This window comes from Perognathus longimembris, chromosome 1 (genome assembly GCF_023159225.1).
Source record: "Perognathus longimembris pacificus isolate PPM17 chromosome 1, ASM2315922v1, whole genome shotgun sequence".
NCBI lineage: Eukaryota > Metazoa > Chordata > Mammalia > Rodentia > Heteromyidae > Perognathus > Perognathus longimembris.
The window spans coordinates 133,979,535-134,005,982 of record NC_063161.1 but is presented as its reverse complement, the minus strand read 5'-3'; the positions used below and the strand labels follow the sequence as shown (position 1 = coordinate 134,005,982).

General features: G+C 48.4%; 1 protein-coding gene across 2 annotated transcripts in view; it reads right to left on the bottom strand.

The window, feature by feature from the left end:
* Col15a1 (collagen type XV alpha 1 chain) overlaps positions 1 to 25,400 on the bottom strand; it is a 90,067-nt gene extending 64,667 nt beyond the window's left edge. For both annotated transcript variants that reach the window (XM_048337968.1, XM_048337972.1), the window contains exons 1-2: positions 25,097 to 25,400; positions 24,918 to 25,006 (exon numbers count right to left, since the gene is read on the bottom strand). In XM_048337968.1, coding sequence (XP_048193925.1) covers positions 24,918 to 25,006; positions 25,097 to 25,107 — 100 coding nt within the window. In that variant the 5' untranslated portion in view covers positions 25,108 to 25,400. The remainder of the gene's footprint in view (positions 1 to 24,917; positions 25,007 to 25,096) is intronic.
* Between the last annotated feature and the right edge of the window lie 1,048 nt (positions 25,401 to 26,448).

Sequence of the window (26,448 nt, the reverse complement as noted above, 5' to 3'; positions counted from 1 at the left end):
TCAACTGACCTCTCAGGCCTGGAATTCCCTGCACTCAACCCCCAGGAATTTAGGTACTTATTAGAAACCCTCCTCAGCGGCCCACCACCAAGCTGGGGGAGTCCCACGGAACCCCAATGTCCTTCCCCTTTTCCCCTTTCCCAAGCTGTTCTTTCAAGGCACAGGAACTTTTGGAACTTTCTCTGGCCTATTCTTTACTTCTCTTCTGGATACCCCTCCCTAGAAGTGTCATGAGGACTCACCATATGCCAACATCAGACTTCCTAGAGTGTCTTTCTCCTTGTTCTCACCGCCCTGGAGAACCAGAAAGCTAGGAGCTCAAATAGCACCAGACTTCACAGAGAATGTCACTTGCCCTCTGGGGTTGAAGTGTGCCCAGTGTACATCAAGGAAGGACATCCATTTCTGCTCACACGTCTCCTGGGCTGGAGAGTTCACGCCCCACCCACCAAACAACCTTGGTCATGGCAGGATAGCTCCAAGTCTTTTGGTGGGGGGAGGGGTGCTCTTCCTCATGCTGAATGAAACCATATCTCCCTGGAACTCTCCGCCCTCTGAAACCATACAAGTTGGCTACCATATCTGGCACTGTGACTTATCAGATGGCTCACAAGGTGGTGTTCAGGGCCTAGCCTGTGGGGCAGACTCTGCTCCCAACTGAGCATAAGGTCTCAGCTAGCCCCTTGCCTCTACAGGCCTTGTTAGCTTCAATAGCTATGAAAAACAATCAGGGGGGCTGGGAATATGGCCTAGTGGCAAGAGTGCTTGCTTCTTATACATGAAGCCCTGGGTTCGATTCCCTAGCACCACATATATGGAAAATGGCCAGAAGTGGCGCTGTGGCTCAAGTGGCAGAGTGCTAGCCTTGAGCAAAAAGAAGCCAGGAACAGTGCTCAGGCCCTGAGTCCAAGCCCAGGACTGGCAAAAAAAAAAAAAAAAGAAAAAGAAAAACAATCAGGAACATGTTTCCCCAAGGCCTTTGTTTAGACCCGAGGGCATTCAGTTCCTCATCCTCTATGTCTGTGCCTAGGATTTTTAGCTACCCTCAACTTCCACAACCTCCAGTGACCAGGATAAACCCACCCCACCCCACAGACTTCCTGGTCTCTGGACAAGGTCTCTTGGCCAGGGCCATTGAGCACCTTGCTTAGGGAAATGTCACAGCTCTGCCCATGAGGAAACAATCTCACCCAGGCTGTGGGCTCCAGAGTCCTGGGCCTTACCTGATTCCCTTCATGAAGCCACAAACACAGCCCACGTCATGCCACCCAGCCTCCGTCTGCACCCAGCAAAGTGCAAGAGGTTCTTAGAAAAACCTACCACCCAAAGCATTTCTTAGAAGAAGAACTGTTTCCCTGCCAAGGGAAAAAAATCCTAAACCAACTTAGAAAGGAGACCTGGCTGAGCAACAATCAAAGACCCCATTTTTCTGAATTACAGAAGAGCATTTTTCTGCATGTAAACTTAGAACGCCTCCTTCCCTTTTCCGGTTTTCATATATAGCAAAAGAATTTTCCTGCTCAATAAAGTTACTGTGTAAGCGCTCCCTCAAGCTGACTCTCTCTTCTCCCACTTCTGCTCTCTCTCAAATTCTGTCTTAATTTTCTCCCTCATTCTCTCGCTCTCTGTCTCTCTTTCTGGTTTGCCCTTTCTGTCTCACTGTCTCTCTCCCTCCCTCTTACCCTCTCTAAGCTAAGCCACTAGTGATTAGAAGGGAGGCCTCATTGGAATGCATTGGACAAAGTCCCTACCTGTCCCACACCCTGTCTCATTTCCAAAGCACAAAACATCCTCTCACCTGTTCTTCTACCAGAGGGGAAAGAGGACAGGGAACATTCTCTCATTTTTCAGAGGTGACAGTCAAGATCCAGAAAGGGGAAGCAACCCACGTAGGACCCCAGCCCAGGCACTGGCACGGAGCTCACTTTCTCATGGCTCTGCCTGGTCAGCTGCCCCTATCCTTCTACCTGGAGGCCCCATCCCATGTCCTCTTGTTGGATGCCGAGGGCTTCTTGGGCTTGGACTATGCCCAGCACAGAGCCTTGGCAAAGGTGACCTATGAATGAATCTAACGATAAGACACGATACCTCTCGCACTTCTCAAAGTTAGGTATGTCTGACTCTAGGAGGTGGATAATCCTTGAATCTCCGAATCCCAGGTTAGACAAGTAAGGCCTGGAGAAGTGAGACTACTGTCCCAAGGTCTCAAGGCAAATGGGAGTGGGCAGGATGGTATGATGGAAAATGTTCTTCCCTAGACATACACCACACCTGTGCCTCCTGCCTGGCTCCATAAAAACAGAATCTTCTAGCATGTGGCCTGGTTGTGTCTGACACCCTTGCTCAAGTTGACAGCTACAGGTAAGGGTTGGCTGCATGTGTTTTGGGCATCAGAATGGTCTAGGTTGAGTCTTCAGTTTGCTCCTGTGTGACCTTGGACAGGCTGCTTTACCTCGCTGAGCTGGAGACTGGGCCGAAGAACAGCCAGAGAGACCCTGGCTCATGGGGCCAGCATGAGGCGCGTGGCCTGGGCAGGGTCTGGCACAATCCAGCACTTGGTACAGTGGGAGTCCTAGCAACCTTGGCCAGGGGCTGCTGAGGGGCGGGGGCATTCCTGACTCCCAGTACACAGCCTCCCAGTTCCGCCTCACAAACACCCGCCATCTGGGAGTCGTTAAACAAGTCATAGAGTTGGACCCATCAGGCCAGAGAGCAGTGAACTGTGGAGAGAATGGAGTGTAACCCTCTTGTTCTATGACCTGAGACTGTCTGCTCTCTCTCACACACACACACACACACACACACACACACACACACACAGGCATAAACACACTCACACTTGCCCCTCAGTCCTGGCAGAGATCAACTTTAGTACAAGAACTGTATCTAAAGTGTCAGGAAGTGTCTTGCCCCCTCACCACCATGACAGCCTTTTAGTCCTCCTCTCCCCCCACTGCTTCATGTCCTGTGGATACCATTGGCCCAGGCAGCACATGGATGGGGCAGCACAGGGAAGGCCAGCAGGTGTGGACAGGTGTGAGCAGCCATGGCATTGGGAAGATCAGTATCAACACCTCTCATGGGGTCCGGCTTTCCTTTTCCATTTCAGGAACAAAGACTCTTTGAGAGGGAGAAGGGCCTGAAAGCCTGAGGATGACATCAGCCTCAGTGAGTCACTTCACAGGCCGGCCCGGCCTGCCAGGCAGTTCTGGAGGGCTTAGCTCTGGGCTCCACCAGAAATCCCTACAGAAAACAGCGTGGGGAAAGCACCTGTGGGAGCCAGGGGCCTGGCAGGAAGGCAGCGTGCAGCCATCAGTGGACCTCTAGGCTCAGCCTCTGAAAGGGACAGAGACCCTCTAGCTGGTATAGACACTGGGACCCAGGGACTCTACGAGAAATGTCAGGACAGGGATGGGAAAGGAGGGCACAGGGAAGGCCACTGATGAGAGGGGCCAACCCCTCTGTAGCCTAAGACATATATGCAACACACAAATTTACATGTGTGTACATTCTCACAGATATACAATCACACAGGCTCTTCCTTGTAAATGCACAATGCACTCTCAAATGTTCATACCAACCTCATACCACACATGCACATCCATATGCAAATATGTATCTTTACACTCATATTCAAATACTCTCATGTGCAGATTCACACCCTGATTTCTCACTGCTCTCTGACTCTACATTTGCCCCATTTCCCATTGGCCTGCCAGCCCTGTCGGAGACAGGAAACCTGTTCTGTTTCACACTTCCACCTCCCATCTGCACCCCATCTCCTGAATATGGGGCCTTTCCCTGGGGTTGCCAAAAGTTAAGTATTCGATAAATGAACAAATGAATACATGCATATGAGTAAATGAATGAGCTTAGTGGATTCTGGACAAGACTGAGTGCATGCCTGATACATCCTATTTACTATCATCCATCATAAAGAACTCTCATGACTCCAGCTACTGGGGAGGTAGAGGCAGAAGGACCATAGTTTGAGGCCAAAGGAAAAAGTAAGACCCTATCTTAAAAATAAGCCGGATATGGTGGTTCATGGCTGCCAATCTACCTATTCAAAAGGTGAAGAAAGGAATATCAGGATCGCCAGGGAAAAGTGCAAGATCCCGTCTGAAAAATATCTTCAAAGAAGAAAGACTGGGGACATGGCTCAAGTGATAGAAAATTTGCCTGGCAAGTTCAGCACCCTGTGTTCAATCCTCAGTCCTGCCTATATATGAACTCTCCTGAGGACTATGCATTGTTCTAGTAACACCACCATTCAGAACGATTAAGCTTCATGTGGACTTCACAGTTGTTGAGACATATATTCATTAATGTATTAATAGCCACAGAGAACTTGGGGTTGACTCTTCAGAGAGATAGCCCCTCCTTGCTGACAGAGCAGGAGAGATTGGAGTTTGCAGCCTTCTGCAAAATGGCTGCCCTTGGCTCTTACCCACCTCTGAGGGGGGAGAGTATCTCTGAGACACACTGGCTTCTCCAACTTCCGGCAAAATTCCAGCTGCCTCCATCTTCCTCTCCTTGAAGTAAGGGTCTGGTGGGGCATGTAAATAACAGATGCTCCCTTTGCTCTGTGACAGACTGCTGCGTTCTGAGGTTTGGCTAGAAGCCCCAGGAAGGGTGCTTATGGCCCAGATGGGTGTTGGAGCGCACAGAACCACTAGACAAGATGGGCTGGGATGGGCAGTGGTCCAGAACCCAGAAGCAGAATAGTAAGAACCATGTTTTTCCCTCCCACAGGAGGCCCGCCCCCACCTCCAAGGGGGATGGGAAGTGGGAGGGGCATGGAGTGGTGGGAGGGGCTTGAGAAAGTATTGTGCTTCTAGAGCTTTCTCTCTAAGTCCCTCTCTAAAAGAAAAAAAAAATGCCTGGAGCATTTCTTTGGTATAGTTGATGTCACTGGTCAATATATATGTAAAATGATGTTGGCCACAGACTGACTTATGGCAGTCAGAACTGGCATGCTGCTAGTCCAAACTGCCTCAGAAAAGGCAGGAGTGGGGCTGGGAATATGGCCTAGTGGCAAGAGTGCTTGCCTCGTATACATGAGGCCCTGGGTTCAATTCCCCAGCACCACATATATGGAAAATGGCCAGAAGGGGCGCTGTGGCTCAGGTGGCAGAGTGCTAGCCTTGAGCGGGAAGAAGCCAGGGATGGTGCTCAGGCCCTGAGTCCAAGGCCCAGGACTGGCCAAAAAAAAAAAAAAAAAAAAGGCAGGAGTGGATCCCCCATCATTCACTCCATTCTGGCCCTAGCTGGGCCCTGCCCACAATCCCCATCTGTGAGCCAGCCTTATCTGGACTTGGTCTAGGCTGGACTCTGGGAGATGAATTATTTGTTCCCCAACTGGTTCTCAGCCTCGTAGATGGGATCCAACATCAAAACACATACAGTCTAAATGCAGATGGTTTGAGCTTGAGGCCGTGAAGAAAAGACAGGCAAAAGCCTGAGAGCTCCAAGTTCTGAGAATGGATTTGCAGAGGGCCACAGCTAGGAAGCTAGGAACACATTGATTGAGTCTAGAAATAGGGGAAATGGCATCTTTAAATAACTGCCATCCTTACATCAGAAATTAGGGGTCCAGACAGATGCAGATTAAAGTGCAACACTAAACTGGGTGCAGGTGGCTCACGTCTGTAATCCTGTAACTCAGGAGGCTGAGATCTGAGGATCATGGCCAAGCTGGACAAAACAGCCCATAAGACTTATTCTCTAGTGAACCACCAAAAAAGCTGGAAGTGGAACTGTAGCTCAAGTGGTAAGAGTACCAGCCTTGAGTGAAAAAGCCAAGTGAGAATATAAGGCCTTGAGTTCAGGACCAAGTACAGGGAAGAAGGAAGGAAGAAGGGAAAAGGGAGAAGGGAAGAAAAGCAACACTAGCCTTAGGCTGAGCTCTGAGATCTGCACTTCCATGCATGAAAGCATGTGATCTCAGGGGTGTCTGTGGTACCCTAGTTTTTTTCAGATGAATGGACTGATGATAAAGATCAAGGCCACTCTGTAGCGGGTGACTGGGGCAGCTGGGACTAGCCACTTTGTTGGGGAGACGTGCATGTCAGTCCCAGACAGGGATGTAGGTGACAGGCAGAAAGGAGCGTTGGAGGGCTTCTGAGGAAGGATGCAGATGACCATTTTAGGAGGAATAACGCCTTCTCCCCTAGCTGCCACCCTGGCCGCCGCCCTGGCAGTTGGGCCCCTGCCCTTCCTTTGCCAAGGGGCGGGTGGGACTGGAATGTGGCATGCAGGCGGGAGTTTGGCAGCTGCCGGAGACTCCCTTGCCTGTAGTCTCTCAGCACTTGGCATGTAAGCCCTGGGCAAAATCAAGCTGCCTGGGAACCGCCCAAGGGGTCCCCACAGATGCACTGGTGTAAATCCAGACAGGGCAGGCAGAGGCGCAGGCAGGATGAGCTCATGGCTTCGGCTGGCACTGTGAAATTCCGCCTATACTGACCAAGATAGAGGAAGAATTGGGGGGTCACTGTTGGAGCTGAGAACCTCAGAAAACACTAAGGTCCAATGAGGCCAAGATACGAACACAGAGGCACCTACAGCATGTGGTACTACCAAAGACCCAGCCCACGCCCACACATGACCCTTATGACCTTGAAGGTCATCTACCTGAGCCTGTGGCAGTCAAGTGTGGAAGAGATCCTCACACAGAGCCTGGTAGGCAGGAGACACCCATGACCAGAAGTGCATCTGAAGCTCTGTCAGGAGCCTGCACTCCACACGCTGCTGTTGAGTAGGAGAAATAAACAGCATGTATATATATTTATAATTCTGTCTTACAGTTGTTATCAAACACATGACATCCCTCTACAAACGTGCTGGCTTTCGTTCTGTGAGGAGACTGGCTCTCTCTGCAGGATGCTTGGAGCTCCCATTTGGCTCGGACACGAGATTCGAGTTGAAGGGAACAACCAGAACAGATGGTGACCTGAAGTCATATTTTGAAACAGGCTGACTCTTGTTTAATGTAGATGAAAGTACAGCTTGACAGTCTCCAAATGTTTGCTGGAGGAAGAGCCTGTGGCCTTTAGAATAATAAGAGGGAATCTGACCTCTGGGATGGAGCCCAGGAGACGGTGGGTGGGGGAGGCAGTGACCCAGGAAAGACTGGAGGAAAACCAGCTTCGCCACTCTGGTGCAGGAAACAGGACATGGAAATGGTACATGAAAGATCTTCCAGCAAGTCAAGACCTTGAGCACATGCTTTTTGTTTTGTTTTGTTTTTGGTGTTGAACCTGGGGCTTAAACCCTGGACACTGCCCCTGAGCTTCTTTTGCCCAAGGCTAGATCTAGCTCTACCATGTGAGCCATAGTGCCACTTCCAGCATTTACGGTGAGTTACTTGGAGTTAAGAGTTACATGGACTTTGCTGCCCAGGCTGGTTTTGAACCACAATCCTCAGATCTCAGCCTCCTGAGTAGCTAGGATTATAGGTATGCACAGCCAGGGCCCAGCCTTGGGCACATTCTTTACCTCTCTGAGCTTATGGGGACACAGACTAAGCAATACTTCACTCTCAGGTGTGGTACAGGGTAAATGCCAAGTGCTGAGCACATCCTATTCATTCACCTGGTCATTCACTCACAAATGATCGCACATGTGCTTGGCACTGTAGGTACTGGATATGTGGGTGAAGTGGACAGATGTGGTCGACTGCCATAGGTTATCTAGCATTGAGTGCCTCCTGGACTAGCAGTAGAGCCTGGGGTGGGGATGGGAGTGGCTTCAGAATACAGGTGCCTAGCCCCCCATCCCAATCACAGTCTCTGGGTATGAGGTCTGGGCCTCAGTATTTTATACAACTCTCTAGCAGGGTGATGTTCAGTCATGGGAGAGCCCACATCACTGGGGCTTCACACTAGCACTTCCTCCTAGTCCTTGCTTGCGTCTCACAAGGCCTGTGATGTAGGCCTCCTACCATCCCTTTGTTCAGGTGAAGAAATCCAGGCACTTTCTGAGAAGATGGCCCAGGACACAGAGTTGCTAAGCAACAGTACAAGGATCTGTAACCCGTTGGGTGAGTTCACAGCTCGTTTTTAGCCACCTTCAGCCAGGCCCAAGGGGCAAGAGACAAAACAATTAGGCACCTGTGGTGGAGCCACACTTGGGAATTTCAGAGTGCTACATACAATGCACCCACCTGGAAGCCAGCAGAGTTCTAGATCCAGTTCTAGGACCACACACTCTTTTCCTTCTGCCAGTACTAGGACCTGAACTCAGGTACGTGGCATGTCCCTTAGCTTTTTCACTCAAGGTTGGAGTTCTACCACCTGAGTCACAGTTCCACTTCTAGCTGGCTAGCTGGAGGTAAGAGTCTCATGGACTTTCCTGCATGGGCTGGCTTCAAATCACAATCTTTACATCTCAGCCTGCTGAGTAGCTAGGTTTCAGGTGTGACTCCCCCACCCCACCCCCAACCCCGGCACCCATATCTGGCCTAGAACCACATGTTTTTACAACAAGTTCCTATTCTCTCCAGAGCTCTGTCTTTCCATCTGTCATTTGACAGGCCCCAAACAGATGATTTCCAAAGTCCAGATTCTTCTCCCCTTGGTATGTTCCAAAGGAAGTAAGATACCGGGAGTTCTGCAGGTCTCACGAGAAGTGAGGTCCAGCCATGCAAGGTGTGTGAATGGTGGACTATGCCTTCGCCCACCAGGGGCCACTATGCAGCAGAGACCAAACTGGGTAGGAGGCTGCCCCCAAAGGGCAATTCTTAGAAATCTTGAACAGGACTGTGGCCAGTCTCCTTTGTGCATATGCATGAGCAACATTTTTCACATTCCACCCCAGCTTCCCATGGTAGAGCAGCTACACACACTAATTCCTGGAGAGGTAAACAGATGGAGAAAGATGCACTTCTCACAGCCATCAGCCCACTCTGCTATCTGTCCATCTATTGAGCACCTGCTGCATGCCAGGCCCTGGTGATGCTTTTAGCACAAGACTCAGAGGGCAATGACTCCTCCCTTAAGGGAGATGTAGCTCACTCCTATCATCCTAGTTACTCTAAAGACAGAAATTCAGAGGATTGCCAGCCTGCATATGAGACTCCATTTCCAATTTAACTAGCAGAAAACAGGGTTGGAGGTATGGCTCAAGTGGTAGAAAGCCAGCCATGAGCAAAAAGTAGAGAGCTCAAGGCCTTGGGCTTAAAAAATACCAAACCAAAAGAAGAATAAGATCAAATGTGAACAAATAGTCCCTCCACACAAGTTAGTGAGCTGTTAATGGATAAAATATTGATGCAATAGTTTGACACCCTTTCCAATAATCCACAGTTTGGAGGATCTCAAATCTCTATGTAAGATATCACCTCTACTGAAACATGCCATTGTCAGAGGCTTGTCTCCCACTACCCCACACCTGAGGGTCTGAATAAATTCAAAAAGAAACTTGGAAATTCCAAAGAGGAACTTGGAAATTGAATGAAGGTCTTCTTGCTTCAAAGCACTTCTAGTTTCCACTCTATTACTTATGTGTTTGTTTCTTTTCATAAGGTAAGAAATGTCCTAAGTTATTCCCCAATTCCAACTGGGCTCTTCACCCCAACTGACCAACCGCTGAGTAAAATAGATGCTGCAGGAAATAAACAATAGGGCTCTTTGCAAGACTGCTGTCACACAGCCAAGAACTGCAAGCGAGCAAGCGCGCAAGGGCTGGAGAGGGAAGCAGGTCTCTTAAGGCATGGCTCAGGCAAGGGGAGGGAAGGCGCCATCCCATCCCATCAGCCTGGCCATCCAAGCCATCACTCCTCCCAAGTGTTCCGCCTGGGGTCCCCCGGCAAGAACTTTCTGCATTGTGTTTGAGATTGTACACTCTTAACATAAATCCAGAATGAGAGAGAGAGAGAGAGAGAGAGAGAGAGAGAGAGAGAGAGAGAGAGAGAGAGAGAGAAGATCAAATCAGAGCTGGGCCACCCCAAAATAGTACTGATGGAGGCGGCTTTACCCAGCCAAGTCTAGCTGTGTCTCACTGCTTAGGGAAAGCCCTAGGATGGCCTAGGGAGAATCAGGGACTCTTGTCACTGGCTCAAAGGCTCTCACTCCAGCCCTGTTCCCCTTGTATTTGCTGCAAGTCACGAAACTTTCTCCTAGGCCACACAGACACGCATCCCTTCTGCCATTCCCGGAAGCAATCCAATCTCTAGGAGTCTGAATCCACAGTCTTATTCTGTACTCCTCCTGGGTTGGAGACCCTCAGGCCTTCACCTGGAGCTGTGAGTGCCACATGGGGCCACCCTAGGGGCCACTGACCAGGGCCATGCAAGAGAAAGTAGACACATGACAGAAACTCCACTTTCTTCCCAGAGACTCCATCCCTACTTCTCCTCCCTCACATGCACTGAATCTTCACTAACTGTGTTTTCAATCCTCTCCTCATTCTGCTCCCTCTATCTGGGACATTCTACTCCTCTGCCAACGCCCCCCCACCCCACCCCGGCTCCTTTCCTGGATAAATCAGCCCTTGGAGTTCATCTTAAATAGCATCCTTGGGAAGACTGCCTAGACATCCTAATACAAATGAGAGTGTCCTGCTGTTTATTAGGTCTTACTATATAGCCCAAGCTGGCCTTGAATTTATAATCCTACTGTCTCAGCCTCCCTAATACTAGGATTACAAGTGTGTACTCTCACACCTAGCACCTAGAGTTCTTCACACTATTTTTAGGGGGGTATACTAGTGCTGGGGCTTGAACTCTGAGCCTCTTGTTCTTGCTTAGCTTTTTCACTCAAAGCTAGTGCCCTACCACTTGAGCCACATCCCTATTTCTGGCTTTTTTTTGCTGATTAATGGGAGGTAGGAGTCTCTTAGATTTGTCAGCTAGGGCTGACTTCAAACAGAGATCGTCAGATCTCTCAGCTTCCTAAGTAGCTAGGATCACAGGCATAAGTGACCAGCATACAGTTTCATAATACTATTGGCCTTTTTTTTTTTTTTTTTTTTTTTTTTTGCCAGTCCTGGGCCTTGGACTCAGGGCCTGAGCACTGTCCCTGGCTTCCTTTTTGCTCAAGGCTAGCACTCTGCCACTTGAGCCACAGCGCCACTTTCTGGCCGTTTTCTGTATATGTGGTGCTGGGGAATTGAACCCAGGGCCTCATATATACGAGGCAAGCTCTCTTGCCACTAGGCCATATCCCCAGCCCCTACTATTGGCCTTTTTGAATGTGAAGTTTTGGCACAAATCTTTATTTCATGTTGTCATCCATCATTGGATGGTAGGCTCCATGACAGCAGGAACCAAGCCTGTCTTGTTCATCATTTTGTGCCTAGCATATCACACATGGCCTTGCACACAGCTGGGAGCTTATAAATGTTTATGAAGTAAAAATGAGTGGACAAATGAGTGAGTGGAAAACCCACCAGGTTATCACAAGCAGAAAAGCCATTTTTATCATGGTGAAAAATTGCAATTAAGCCAGGCACTGGTAGCTCACGCCTGTAATCGTAGCTGATACTCAGGAGGCTGAGATCTAAGGATCGTGGTTCCAAGCTAGCCCTGGCAGAAAAGTCCCTGTAAGACTCTTATCTCCAATTAAGTACTCAAAAGCCAGAAGTGATGCTGTGTCTCAGGGGGTAGAGAGCTAGCCTTGAGCACAAAGAGGCTCAGGGACAGTGCTGAATTCAAGCCCCACACCTGAAAAAAAAAATTAAGGACTGCAATTAAGTTGGACAGTGGTAGCACACTTATAGTCCTATCTTCTCAGGAGGATGAGAGCTGAGGATTGTGGTTCAAAGCCAGCCTGGACAGGAAACTTTGTGAGACTCTTATCTCCAAGTAACTGCCAAAAATGTTAGAAATGGCACTGTGGTTCAAAGTGGTAGAGTGCCAGCCTTAAGCAAAAAAGCTAAGGAACAGAGCCCAAGCTCTGAGTGCTGGCATGTGTGTATGTGTGTGCATCTTACACACACACACACACACACACACTGCAATTGACTCTACCACAACCATTCATCCTGCAAAGTTCTTGTCCAGCTGTGTTTCACCTTTCCCCACTGTATTATGACCGTGTCTCTTCCTGTGCCCCAGAGTCAGATTCTAACCCTCAAAGGTGAATGACATTGTCCTGGCCCCCTTTGTCCTTGGTGAGATGGACTTGACAATGAATTCAAACCAGGTACAACACAAATGCTGAGACTGCTACCGCGGTCTCAGGAACAACATCAGGAACACTGAGATTGAACCTGGACACTCCGGCCATTCCCTTTATTGAGAGCTCACTGAGTGCTGGGCACCACAGGAAGATCTTGAGGGTCATTATGAAATTTCATTGTCAGAAGAAACCTGAGACATCTGTATCTCCACTCTCACAGGTGAAGAGACTGAGGCTTCAAGAGGATTAGGAACACAGGTAAGGTCATCAACTAGTATACTCAATGTCCAGGACAAGATCAGCTGGGCCTGACCACAGCCCCACCACCCCCCAGGCTCCAAAGCCCTGGCAGCCCTCACTCTGGCCTGGTGTTCATCATCTGGGTGGCTGAGGTACACCTTCTCATGCCCTGGGTCTGGGGTCAGGGCTGAGATCATTCATTTCTAACAAGCTCTGAACGATGCTGGTTCAGGGCTCACAGCTTGAGGAGCAAGTCTATAAAAAGAAAAGGTGAACACAGATGAGAAGGAAACGTGCAGAGTGAACCCAGAGCCCAGTGAGTGGCTCCTTGTGGATGAAACCAGAGCCCAGGGAACACTTGAGAGGAGAAGAGGCCTTGACCCCAGACAGAGAGTGTGGAATTTACTGTGCTGTAATGGAAAGCATGGATGGGTTTGAAGAAGAGACATGACATGCTAGGACGTGTGCTTGCAAAAAGGAGATGTGCTAGAGATCGGGGCTGGGGAGGGCAGGGGGATCCTACTAGCAGTGAGAAACTGCAATCCATCAGAAAGCCGGGACACAGGCCTGACCCCAGGTGAGGTGAGGGGTGAAAGGGAGAAATGGCATGCAGACATTGCAGAGGCAGAATTCCTATGTCTAAAACAAAGCGAGCATTCTCTTAAGGTACTAAAATGTCCCGGGAACCCTAGGTACTGCAGCAGCCATGCAGAGACCACAAACGCTCGAGGCAGATCTAAACTCCTCAAACAGAACCTCCCATAGAAACCACTGCAACCACTGCTTCCAATCCAGCCACACGGTCTCTGCGGTGAGCCAGCCTTTCCCTCCCTTTGCAGATTAAGTATCTGTGTGCAGAGAGGGGAAGAGCTCTGGCCAAGTACCCACAGCCTGGTGAGGACCAACAGATCCTGACTCTGATCCCTGCGTCTCAGAGCGGGCAAAGGATGGTGTGCTTCTGTAATAGGACACCTGTCCACACTTGAAAATATTAAGCAAACTAAACAATCCTGTTTCTTAAAGAGAAGAAGGAGGGAGAGACCCTGAAATGGAACAGTCTACTGTAGACGGTTTAACCTGGAATAAAATTAGAAAATGTGTCACACGGAAAAACTCTGCAGTGAGAAATGGTTTCCTTTTTGCTCCCTCTTCCCCCTCCCCCTCTTTTTTTTCTGTAAGAGTGAGTAATTTGGCATTTTAACGAGACGGAGGGAGCCAGCAGCTGTAGTCTCTGTTTAGGACCAAATATACCCAGTTGTTGGGCAGTGTTTTTTGGTCCCAGCTTCATGAATGGGCTATCAGAGAGAGACAAGGCTCAGAACAAGGGAACTAGGACTGAGTCCTTCTAAGTTGCATGAGTCCCCTCATTTGTCTTGAAGTTCGGCCAGACTGAACTCAGCTGTGCTAGAATGTTCTTGCTAATGGTAATTTTATTTTTATTTTAAAAAATGGCAGTATGGGATTTGAACCCAGGGCTTTGTGCTTGCTAAACAAATACTACTTTACCACTTGAACTATACCCCCTAACTTTTTTGTTCACTTTTTAGGTTTTTTTTTTCTAATAGGGTCTTATGTCCCCCTCACCCCAATGTCAGCCGCAAGCCTCAAATCAGGATCCTCCTGAGTTCTGCCTCCAAAGTAGCTAGGATTATAGGTGTGTACCTCAGTGTACACTGCTACTATCTGCGTTTTTTATGTTTCATTTGATCTGATCCCTTCATTTCCTAGACAGGGAAACAGAGTCCTGGGGATGTTCAAAAATGTATCCAAAGGAACTGGGCAGCCATATGCAGAAAACTCAAAGTAGACCCAAGCCTATCACCATGCACCAAGATCAACTCAAAATGGATCAAGGACCTCAATATTAGACCTGAATCCTTGAAACTACTGAAGGACAGAGTAGGAAAGATGCTAGAACTTATAGGCAAAGGAAGGAACTTCCTGAATAGAGTCTCAGGGGCACAACAAATAGGGGAGAGACTCGACAAATGGACTACTACAAATTAAAAAGTTTCTGCACAGCTAAGACATAGCCACAAAAACAGAAAGACAGCCAACCATATGGGAAAGGATCTTTACCAGCACAGCAACAGACAAAGGCCTAATATCTGTCATCTACAGAGAACTCAAAAAACTAAGCCCCTCCAAGCCCAATAAACCAATTAGGAAATGGGCAAAGGAGCTAAAGAGAGACTTCACAAGAGAAGAAATAAAAATGGCAAAGAAACATATGAGGAAATGTTCAACATCCCTGGTAGTAAAGGAAATGCAAATAAAAACAACCCTGAGATACCACCTCACTCCAGTTAGAATGGCCTATACTCTGAACTTAGGCAACAACAAATGCTGGAGGGGGTGCGGGGAAAGAGGAACCTTTCTCCATTGTTGGTGAAAGTGCAAATTAGTACAACCACTTTGGAGAACAGTATGGAGGTTTCTCAAAAAGCTCAATATAGACCTACCCTATGACCCAGCCATACCACTCCTAGGCATCTATCCTAAACAGCAGGTCCCAAGATATCAAAAAGACATTTGTACTTCCATGTTTATCACAGCACAATTCACAATAGCCAAAATATGGAAACAACCCAGATGCCCTTCCACAGATGAATAGATCCAAAAAATATGGTACCTATACACAGTGGAATACTACATAGCAATTAGGAATGGTGAAATATTGTTTTTGTTTTTGTTTTTTGGCCAGTCCTGGGGCTTGGACTCAGGGCCTGAGCACTGTCCCTGGCTTCTTCTTGCTCAAGGCTAGCACTCTACCCCTTGAGCCGCAGCGCCACTTCTGGCCATTTTCTGTGTATGTGGTGCTGGGGAATCGAACCAGGGGCCTCATGTATATGAGGCAAGCACTCTTGCCACTAGGCCATATCCCCAGCCCCTAGGAATGGTGAAATATTGTTATTCGCAGGGAAATGGTCAGAACTTGAACAAATAATGTTGAGCGAGACAAACCTAGAACACAGAAAACAAAGGGGCATGATCTCCCTGATATATGACTGTTAAGAAAGGGAGATGGAGAGACAGTAGAGACCAGGTCTATGAAACCAAAAACTGCTTGTCAAATGGTATTTCCCACAGGACTGGGGCAACGACCCAACAGTATGTAACTAACACCAAACAACTACTCAACATATAAAGGTCAAAAATTGACCTCTTGGGCTGGGGATATAGCCTAGTGGCAAGAGTGCCTGCCTCGGATACACGAGGCCCTAGGTTCGATTCCCCAGCACCACATATACAGAAAAAACGGCCAGAAGCGGCGCTGTGGTTCAAGTGGCAGAGTGCTAGCCTTGAGCGGGAAGAAGCCAGGGACAGTGCTCAGGCCCTGAGTCCAAGGCCCAGGACTGGCCAAAAAAAAAAAAAATTGACCTCTTGGGGCTGGGGATATGGCCTAGTGGCAAGAGCACTTGCCTCGTATACATGAGGCCCTGGGTTCAATTCCCCAGCACCACATACACAGAAAATGGCCAGAAGTAGCGCTGTGACTCAAGTGGCAGAGTGCTAGCCTTGAGCAAAAAGAAGCCAGGGACAGTGCTCAGGCCCTGAGTCCAAGGCCCAGGACTGGCCAAAAAAAAAAAAAAAATTGACCTCTCAGTGGAATACAATAACTCAAAAGCTATGTATGTATGTTCATATAAGACTACTGTCGACATATTGTCTAATAGCGACATTACATTTAAAGCCCTAGGCGAATTTTCTTGGGCTTGGCCACGTGGCTACTGTATATGTTCTTGATAAATTGTGTATTGTATATATGTCTACCTGACCTAGAGAAGGGAAAGAAAAACAGGCATAAGATATCACAAGAAATGTACACACTGCCCTACTATGTAATTGTACCCTTTTTGCACAACACCTTGTCAAAAAAATTTGCATTCAATTAATAAATAAATTAAATTTAAAAAATGTATCCAAAGAAATATCAAAACAGCTCCTAGGCAAGTCTCTCCCACTCCCTCCCTGTCACCATAGCTGCTTCTCCCACAGGAGATTCCCCTTTGGCTGGCAGAACAGCACTTAGTGGAGGCTCTGAGGCCACGGATGCCACCCTCATGAGGAGCCCAGTGCATTCCCTGTCCATCGTCCTGCAGTAAATGACCACAGTGGCTCAGACAGTCCTGCACACGGCTGTGGAGCTGTAACTGAGCTCTGGCATTCACAGGGCTATGTGAAGGTCAGGGGTACTGAACATACACACCAACACCCACATGATACAGACATGTAACATATGTAGAACACACAGTGACACCCATAGAGATGTAATGTATAACACAGGGACACTTTATGTAGGCATGTAATTTCTATCTACAACGCACTGATGCTCATACATGTACACACTTAATATAGATGTATTATATGTACATAAAATATACCATATGTTATATACTGATACATAAATATATAGTTATATATCTTGATAACATATATTATATAATATATTTTTGTGTAATATATATATATATACAACCCAAGCACATAGATACTTTAAAATATAATTTATATATGTAAAACACACATTTATATACATACATACATACATAGCTGATTTGCGTATAAGACATGAAAAGTACCATATAATTACAGCACAAATCTCATTTCAGGTATTTTCCAGGCCCCTGTAAAGGCCTCTAAACATCAGAGCTCTGGCCTGAGAGTAATGATTCTTAGTTCTAGCCCAACTTGCTCTATGATCTTGAACTAGTCACTTCCCCTCTCTGGGCTTCACAGCACCAAGACTGTTCCTGGAGGGTGGAGAAGCAGGCCAAGCCAGTTTCGTAGAGCGCTCTGTGTCTGCTGCTGTTGAAGCTGCAGGACTCAGGTTCAGTTAGTCACCCGCCAGAACCTGTGCAGCTGTGCACTGATGGACGGAATGGTAATCGCTTCCAGTCCTGGAGAGCATACCTTAGTTGTTTCTCATAGTTTACCCCTGTGGCTGCAGGATGAGACCACCACTGGGGCTGGAGGTGCACAGAGCCTTCGTCATGGTCCGGGATTCATAATGCTGGGTGTTCACTTAGGTCTACCAAGCCCTGGCTTTGAATGATTCATTCATGAATGTATTCAAATACTCATTGTGCCCTTGTGGTGCCATGTTGGAGTCTGGGGAAACATAGATAAACAAAAAGGGTTCCTGCCCTCAAGGAACCCACAGGGATGTGGGAACCGGAAGTAATGAGGCATGAACTTGTCACCAAAGGCAGGCTCAATGCTCATCTCACTAATCCTGGGCATTAGGAATTATTGGTACCAAGTTATAGATAAGGAAGACACAGATAAGGGAGGAAGCTGGCACCAGGCCATTCAAGGGGATGTAGCAGAGCTGAGATTTGAACCTAGGACTCTGGATACCAGAGTTCATAGATATGAACTGTGCCCTCTAACACTCTCCCCAGGTGACAACTTTGCTCTTTGTGGATATTTCCTTTGCAAAGAAGCCACCGGACTGGATTTTATTCTGGTTCTTATACTTAAAACCAGAAACAAACAGTTAAACTCTACCGGTGGCTGAACCTCACTTTGAATAAGCAAGAGCACCTGGCATCAGTTCCTTTGTGATCCCCAAGGAAGTGGTCCTTAGGACCTGAGCTCTCACATTCCTAATGGAAAATTCTCTTTTCTCTTCTTTCCTGACCACAAGATACCTTGTGCAGAATGTGTGAGTGAATGGAGGTGAGGAAAGAGGGATTTCCCAGCTCTGAGCACTAAGAGCACAGAGCTGAGGAGCCATACAGATGCTAGCCCTTTTGCTCCTGAGATTAACAAAGCAGCAGCCATGGGCAAAGGCAGGGAGGAGAGGTGTTCTTGTGGACAGCACTGCCTTGCCAAAGAATGCAACAAAAGCCTTAGAAATGGGCAAGCACTAAACCTGACTTTGTGCTGGGAAATATTTGCAATAATATTCAAATACAGAGCCGTGCAAATACTGTCACCACAATAGGGTTTATGATAGTGAACAGTTGAAAGCAGCCCAAAGGCCCAAAAGAGGATGGTTTAATTATGGGACATCCATATAACAAAACACTCTTTCAATTACAAAGAATATTATAGAAGAACATGAATGTTCCAAAGGGAGTGTCTAGTTGATTGGGGAGGAGGGGAGACAATCAGCAAAATACACTTACAGAATGAACCATTCATATTCTAATATATGTGCATATTGAAGCATGGAAAATAAACTTGGAAGATAGACTGTCAAAAATGAATAGGATTTATCTCTGACTCATGAGATAATATGTGATCTTTCTAAATTCATTTTCTCTTCTTTTTTTGTCCTAGGCTTTTCTAATAACCATGAATTACTTTCATTATCAAAAAAATTTAATGTTACTAAAAAAAATCTTCCTTTTCAATGGCTTCTTATATCCTCTGTGTCTGCCATCTTCAGTAGACACCCACATCTTCACTCTGGTAGTACCAGGCTTGCATGGATTGCATGAGGTACTCAAGACAGACTTCCTAGTCCAGAGCCACCTGCAGCCAACCAGCCTTCACTATTGCTCTGTGAATCCCTCCTCCAACTCTTCACGCCTGCCCCCAACTCCTAAGAGGGCAGGCAGTCAGCAAATGCTGGAGGAAGACAGACTCTATTGGTAATATGGGTAAGGGCAGCCACAGCCCAAAGAGCTCAGACCACTTTAAAGACGTCAACAGAAGCTCTTTGGGGAGGTAGCAAATTTCAGAAGCCCTCCTAGTCAGGGTGGGATGGGGTACAGTGGGAAATTGGCCCCATGTGAATAGCTCAGTGATGGAAAGGCAACTCCTACTGGGCCTAAAGCAGTCTGCTTTCTGCAGGCCAGACTCCAGCCAAGCTCCCCCAAACCAAAGTAGCTCCCCAATCTCTGAGTCAGGGGACTTGGCTCCTTTAAAACATATGCCCTTAAAACAGCTTTCTTCTCTGTCATCATGCATGCCAGTTGACAAGTAGGATTGGACTGGACTAAGTTGAGTTGAACTCAGTTAAATTGAGTTGAGTTGAGCTGGGATGAATTGAGTTGGGTTGAGTTACATAGGATTGGATTGGATTGGATTGGGTTAACTTAGGTTGACTGAGTTCAATTTGGTTGTATTGAGTTGTGTTGTGTTGGACCAAGTTGGGTTAATTAGGTTGAGTTGGGCTGAGTTAGGTTGAGTTGGGTTGAGTTAGGTTGAGCTGGGCTGAGTTAGGTTGAGCTGGGCTGAGTTAGGTTGAGTTCTGATGGAGACTGCATGCACTCAGCAGGCGATCTGAGGCCCATGTCTCTCTCCTTCCTCAGCTATTGCCCAGGAAGAGGTCTGACAGTCTTCCAGACTCTGCTCAGCATCTAGACCACTGCTCTCTCTAGTCAGCGTGCAGCAAAGAAAAATGCACTGTGGTCTAATCTGACTCTTCTAAACACCCCTGCCACCCCTCAACTCCCCTGAGCTACACTGACAGCAGCTCAGGCCCCACAACCTGGGGGCTCAGACTATGAGTCTGTGCTTATCCATTCCCCTTGTTAAACATTGATGACTTGTACTTTCGTAGCATAAGATTACCCCTTTCTATTTTTACTTTATTCTATATTTCCAGTGCTGGTGATTAAACCCAAAGCCTCACACTTGCTAGGTATTCACTCAACCATATAAGCAATGTCCTCAAGCCTTTTTGTTTGTATAGGTTTTTGAGACAAAGTCTTGCTCAGCTTGCCTGGAATACTGCCTCTCCTTTTACGAGTTTCACCTACCCCTCATCACTAGTATACTCCTAGTATCCAATCACATTTTATCTGATAAACCCTCTGTATAGAAGAACACAGGGCCTATGGGAAGAGGCTGGGGTGACTACCTTTACCAGTCTTCAAAACATCACAAAACAAAAATCACCAAAATTACATAGAGCTAAGCACCTATACACATATATACATGTACCTATGTACATGCACAGGATAGTGATTTATAGTACAGAAGTAAACATAAATCACCAAGAGAAAAACATGTATACTATTTCATAACTATGATGAGCCACACAATAATGTGGTGCTAACTCGCATTCTAATGAGTGCTTTGAGGAATTCCGGGTCCCACCAGGGAATGTGATATTTCACAAGAAGATAGTTTAAAAGAAAACAAATAAGTTCTACCTATCAGCCCTTCAATTAGAGTCCAGTTACTTAAAGACATGTGCAATAGACCTTTATCTTCTGCAACAGCAGGAATTCTGGTGACACTATAATGTCACCATGGAGAGGCAGGGTGATGTCATTCATTAGCTCAATCTTGGGTCTGTGAGGGACCCAAGGGTCATGTGGTAACACATGTCAAGATAAAGAGAGAGAATGGGCTGCTGCCCTTTGGGCATGATGGGTGTTTGTAGAAAAGAGCTTGGAGACCATGGTGTTGCAATTGACTGTGGCTCTGCCATTCAGCCTGTGAACTACGAGCCCCTTGGGCAAATACAAGTGCAACTCCTTCCGGCCCTGCCAGCATGCAGCCTGGCCAAATCAGTGGTCCCTCTATCGTTGTGGAACTTACCTATGTGGAATAATTAAACCTTGATCTAGGTAAACCATTTCATTTCCTAATGGTTTAAACTAGAAGGAATCGAGAGATAAATGAATCTTGCCTCCTCAGATAGGACCCACTGAGGCTTAGGAAAGGGAAAGTGAGCCTATCTCAGTTCACAGCAGAATCAGTGATGAAACCCAGGTTTCTCAAAGTTTGAATGGGGGTAGGCTTCTGGAGGGTGGATGCTAGGAAGCTTACAACCAACCACCTTTCAATGGATGCAGTATCCGCAAATTCACCCTATGCCTGTGTTCCATGCTTATCCCTAGAGAAGTGGAGGTGCAGGTGGACCTTACTCTTGCAGCTGGAACTTAGGACCCATTTCTCCAGGGAAACAGCACCCTCTGGGATGGGCAGCTGGTGGGTTGAAGAAGTGTTGGCCCTACCAGGTTGGCTTCATAGCCCCATCCTACCTGGAGCCCAGATACCCTGTACATGCTTTGGGGTTGGGGAGAGGGGGCAGGTTATTTTGGTGTTGTTTCTTTTTCTTTTGGTCCTGGGGCTTAAACTCTGGGTCTGGGCACTGTCCCTGAGCTCCTTTGGCTCTAGGCTAGCACTCTATCACTTGAGCCACAGCTCCGATTCCCACTTTTTTGTAATTAATTGGAGATAAGAGTCTCACAACTTTCCTGCCTGGGATGTTGAACTCTGATCCTCAGATCTCAGCCTCATGAGTAGTTAGGATTACGGGTGTGAGCTACCAGCACCCCATCATGATTTTTTTTTTTTTACAAATAGCTTCACTGAGGTAAGTGTGCACTAGATGGCATTCAACATTAACATGTACAGTTAAGTATGTTTCTGTGGAGTTATAAGTTGTGAGGTCACCACCTCAGCCCAGTTTTAGAACACTTCCCCAAAAGTTCTCATGCCATTCGCATGAATCCCTGCCTCTGTCCTTGGCCTGGGTAACCACTGATGTTTGTTGTTGCTGAAGTCTTCCCATACTTGTGGGAATAATGTAGCCCTTGGCTTGCGATAATATATGCTCTTTGCATGTCTGGCCTCTTTCATTTAGCTTAATGCATTTAAGGGTTATCTAGATTGTAGCAGAACTCTGTGCCTCAAGTCATTTTTTTTTTTTTACTGCTGAATAGTGCCTTATGGAAAGGATATACCACTGTGTTCATTCAACATTGGTGGGTTTGTTTGCTTCCATCTTGGCTCATTCTGAATAATGCTGCCATGAACATTCACATACAGGTTTGGGAGTAAGTATATGTTTTTCTTTCACACAGGTAGATACTGAGGAGTAAAATCACAAGGTGGTAGGATAAATATGTCTCACTTTTTAAGAAATTGCCAAACTGTTAAGAAAATGCAAAAATGGCCAAGCATGGTGGCTCATACCTGAGACTCTAGCTACTCAGGGCAGAAACCTGGGTTGTGGCTCGAGGCCACACACACCCTTTAAAAAGGTAGTGACTCCTATCTCAGTGAACAAGTTGGGCATGGTAGCATGTTTCTGTCACCCCAGCTATTCAGGAGGCATAAACAAGAAATAGTCATCTGAAGTTGGGCCTGGCAAAGAGCACAAGACTATATCCAAGAAAATAAAGCAAAAGAGCTGGAGGCATGGTTCAAATGGTAAAAATCCCAGTATGAAAGAGGGAGAAGGGAAAAGCTACATCTCCATAACAGCTCACATCCAAACCCAGTGTGAGACACCACCCTACTTGCAGGTTTAGCAGGGGGGCCTCTGGGAGAAAGCATTGGAGTCCATGGACACATGAAGGTATCGTGGATCTACTCAGGAACAGCTGTGTGGCTTTAGGCACATCCCATGGCCTCTCTGAGCCTCCTCTGTAAGGTAGAGTCTAACTCCAACTTCCCATCAGTGTTGGGTGGTGGATGCAGTGACTTGGTGGGCTTGAGTGCTCTGTAGACTCCACAAAGCCACAAAGGATGGGGGAGAGGCTGGTCCCAATTGTGCAATTGTGACCCTCTGATCATGGGACTCATTGCAGACTGCAGGGCCTGTAAAGCCTTCTCTACCTCTGAAGCTCCTCTAAGTGAATATTAGCATGGTTAAGGGCAAGGGTGCTAGAGTCAGACTACCCAGTTCAAATCCTCCCCTAGACACTAAGCAGGCTTGGGCTTGACATTCAGTCTATTCATCTGAAGATCAGACAGCATAGCAATCCTCAGTGCTAGGCTCTGAGCTATGCAAAGATTGAATGAATGAAGGCACAGTGTTTTACGAGAGCCATATTAAACTGCATGCAGAAGGTGGATAGTTCACATTACAGGAGTCTGCTTCTGGCCTCAAAGGGGCCCTGAATGCTGCCAGTTGTAAACAGCCCTCCTGTGGGGGGAGAGGGTGGTGTCTGGCCCTCAGTTTTATATAATGGATGGAGCAGAACTTCCTCTGTGCTTGAAGCAACAGCCCTGACCTGACTTCCTGGGACCAGGTTATGGACCTAGGAGAAGAAAGAAGTAACAAGGTTTCCTTTCCAGAACCTTAGAGAGTGGTAAGTATTGCAGGAAAGCTCCCAAAGGCCACAGAGCCCAAAGCTGCCCTCAGCCGCTGAGCTGGCAGTGCCTTACATCACATGGGAAATTGCAGCATCTGACAAGGGCCAGGGTGCTGGGAAGCCAAAGCTGTGCTCCCACTGGCCTTTGATCTCCAAGAAATGCCAAACTGGATGCCTTGCAGGAAAGGCCATCGTGGCACTGGGGCTCACGCCCTGGGCTTCTTCTGGTGCTCAAAGAGCTAACTGAGACCACACACAGCCCCCAGGTTCCTTCAGGGGACAGGTCTTCCCGCCCCCTTATTCTACTCAGACTGTGAACAAATCATCGAAATCCACACAGCGCCAGAGGCATCTTATCATGCAGACAGCCTGGCCTTCCTGCTAATGTGTCTAGAGAAATGATTGGACAAGAACAGGAGCCTGGAGTCCCGGGTTCAAATCTTGACTTTCCAATAAGCCTTTCTCAACTTCAGTTTTCTAAGAGTCCTGTTTTGTTTCCCAACACTCAGGTAACAACCCAGATCACAGGATCAATTTTGTGCCTAGTAAGCAAGTGATAGCACATTATTTCTAATCTATTCTTTAATTCTTGGTGTCCCCAGGAGGTAAGATGGCTCAAGTATTCCCGGTGTTCAGATGAGTAAACTGAGGTGGAGAGGTGAAACCCATTTCCAAGATCACCCAGTGGAGCCACCTATGCAGGCCACCTGACCTTAACCAACACCTGGTAAACTCAAGCTCCATGAGTGTGAGCAACTGCATTCGCATGCATGCCATTCCTGGGGCTTGAACTTGGGGCCTAGAGGCACCATTTCTTAGCTACACTCCACTTCCAGCTTTGGGTTGTTAATTGAAGCTAAGAGCCTCAAGGACTTTCCTGCACCGGCTGACTTCAAACCCTCATTCTCAAACCTCAGCCCCCTTCTGCTAGGATGAGCAATTAATGCCCAGCTCAAATCCTACCCTTCACTCAACCTCGGTCCTAATAGGGAAACTGAGAGCCAGGGAACAGAAAGGACCGTCTATCTAACTTGGAGCCCAGTGCTCTTTCCAGCCATTCATGGTGCCAGGACTCAGAGAGATGTGACCACCTTAGGTAACACAGAGCTAAGCTGAGCGAGCGAAAGATCCATTCTGTTATTACTTTGCAGCCAAGGCTCAGGCGTCCCTCCAGGTGGACAGGCTTCCCACGTGGTACGGGGACGCATTCGCCCTGCCTCACTCTGAGCCAGCGCGCGCACCTGAGCGCGGGCGCTGCGCGCTCAGGCTGTCACCTCTGGTCGGATCCCTGTTTCCAAAGTCCCTCTAAGACTAGAGGAGCTGCGCCCAACTCCGCCACCTCGGATGCCCAGGGACCCTTGTTCCCAGCCAGGACTCCACAACGCCGGGAGGCAGCTGCGGGCAGGACCGCAGGAGCGCACGGAGGACTCCCTTTTATGTCCAGGAATGAAAGCGCTCTGCCGCCGCGCCCGCCCTCCACACCCACCTCCCCCGAGCGCGGGGGGTTCTGGGGGGGGTGCGGGGGGCACCCTCGGGCCGGATCGCCTACCTGCCGAGGCCCGTGTTCGGGTGACAGTGGACAGGAGCGCGGAGACGGAGAGCAGCGGCAACAGTAGGCGCCCGCACAGCGCGTTCCTCCTGCAAGAAGTGATGGAGGAGAGAAGGTGAGGCGACGGCGGGCGGGCGGGCGGGTCGGCGGGGTGGAGGGCTCCACGATGCGGGTCCTACCTGGGTGCCATCGAGAGGATCTGCAGAGCCCCCGAGGGCGCGCGGAGGGGGGAAGCAGGAGCACCGACTCGCGGCGGACTCCGGGCGCCGCGCTCGCCCTTCCCGCGGGGAACAAAGGCGGCGCTGGGCAGTTGAGGCAGCGGCGGCCGGCAAGGATCCCGGCTCCCGACTCGTGCCCAGAGTCTCCCTCGCCCTGAAACCCGACTCCGCCGCGCCCTGTGCCTCCACGCGCAGCAGCAGCGGCGGCGGTTGCAGCGGGCGCCCTCAACACGCGGGGATCCCCGCCACGCCGGCCGTCTCTCCACGCCCCTTTCCCTCGCCGCCCGGACCTAGCGCTCCACCCTAGACTGCCTTATGTAACGTGCAGGGAAAGCCCAGCCTCGGAGCTGCTCTAAGTGAGCTGTGCACGCCTCTTTCGGCCCCACCCAGCCCTCCAGTCTGCCATGGTGGACCGATCACTTCCATCTCCTCTCCACAACCACAGGGATTCCCTTACATGACTGAGGAGACAGGGACTCCGAGATGGAGAGAAGGCCACCCAGCCAGACTCTCACCTGGCTGTTGTGCCCTGCCTGCCACGTCTGTCCCCAAGAACCCACTTGGATATCCAGGAGTGGATGCATTTGGGGGACCTAAGTGCTACCCAGAACTAAGACACAGAAAGAAGGCTGTAGAAAACCTCTGGTGTGCTCAGAAGTTTTGCTATGGATGCAGCCCTCAGAAACCCGATGAAGTCACCTCTAGCCTGTCCCCCATTTTAATGATGGAGGAACTGGGGGCTGAGAAGCATGCAGTGCATCTCATCCACCCAGGGATTTCCACTGTCAAGAGACCAGACTTTAATTAGAGAGAGAACGAGAAAGCTCTCCGGATGATGCAGAGATGGTATAGACTCCACGGGTCATTATAAAGTCACACAGGTGAGCTACCTACTCACAGCCAGGAGACAGACCCTTAGCAAGCAGCAGCAGAGAAGGTAGGAGTTCAAGGTGAGCTTGGACTCTGGGGACTCACTGGATGGATGGAATCCTGGCTCAGCTATTTCTTTCACTGCATGAAACACAGGCAAACCTGTAAAATGGAGATGAAGAAGCATCCTTCTGCCCAGCTTGGTGGGAAGAGTCTACAGGTTAGTGAAATAGAAGGCATTTCTCAGAGTCTCTGGCCGTGCACACTCGGTTTGGTTGTGGGTGTTGGTGATGAGATTTGCCATCAGGCTGAAGCCTGGAGAGGGGGTAACAGGGAAGAGAGGAGCAGGATGCTTAGGTGAAGCTCTTAGGAAATGAGGCTATAAGAGGCAGCCCTGGAGAGCTAACTCAAGCCTAAGTACATTCTAACAACACAGATCACAT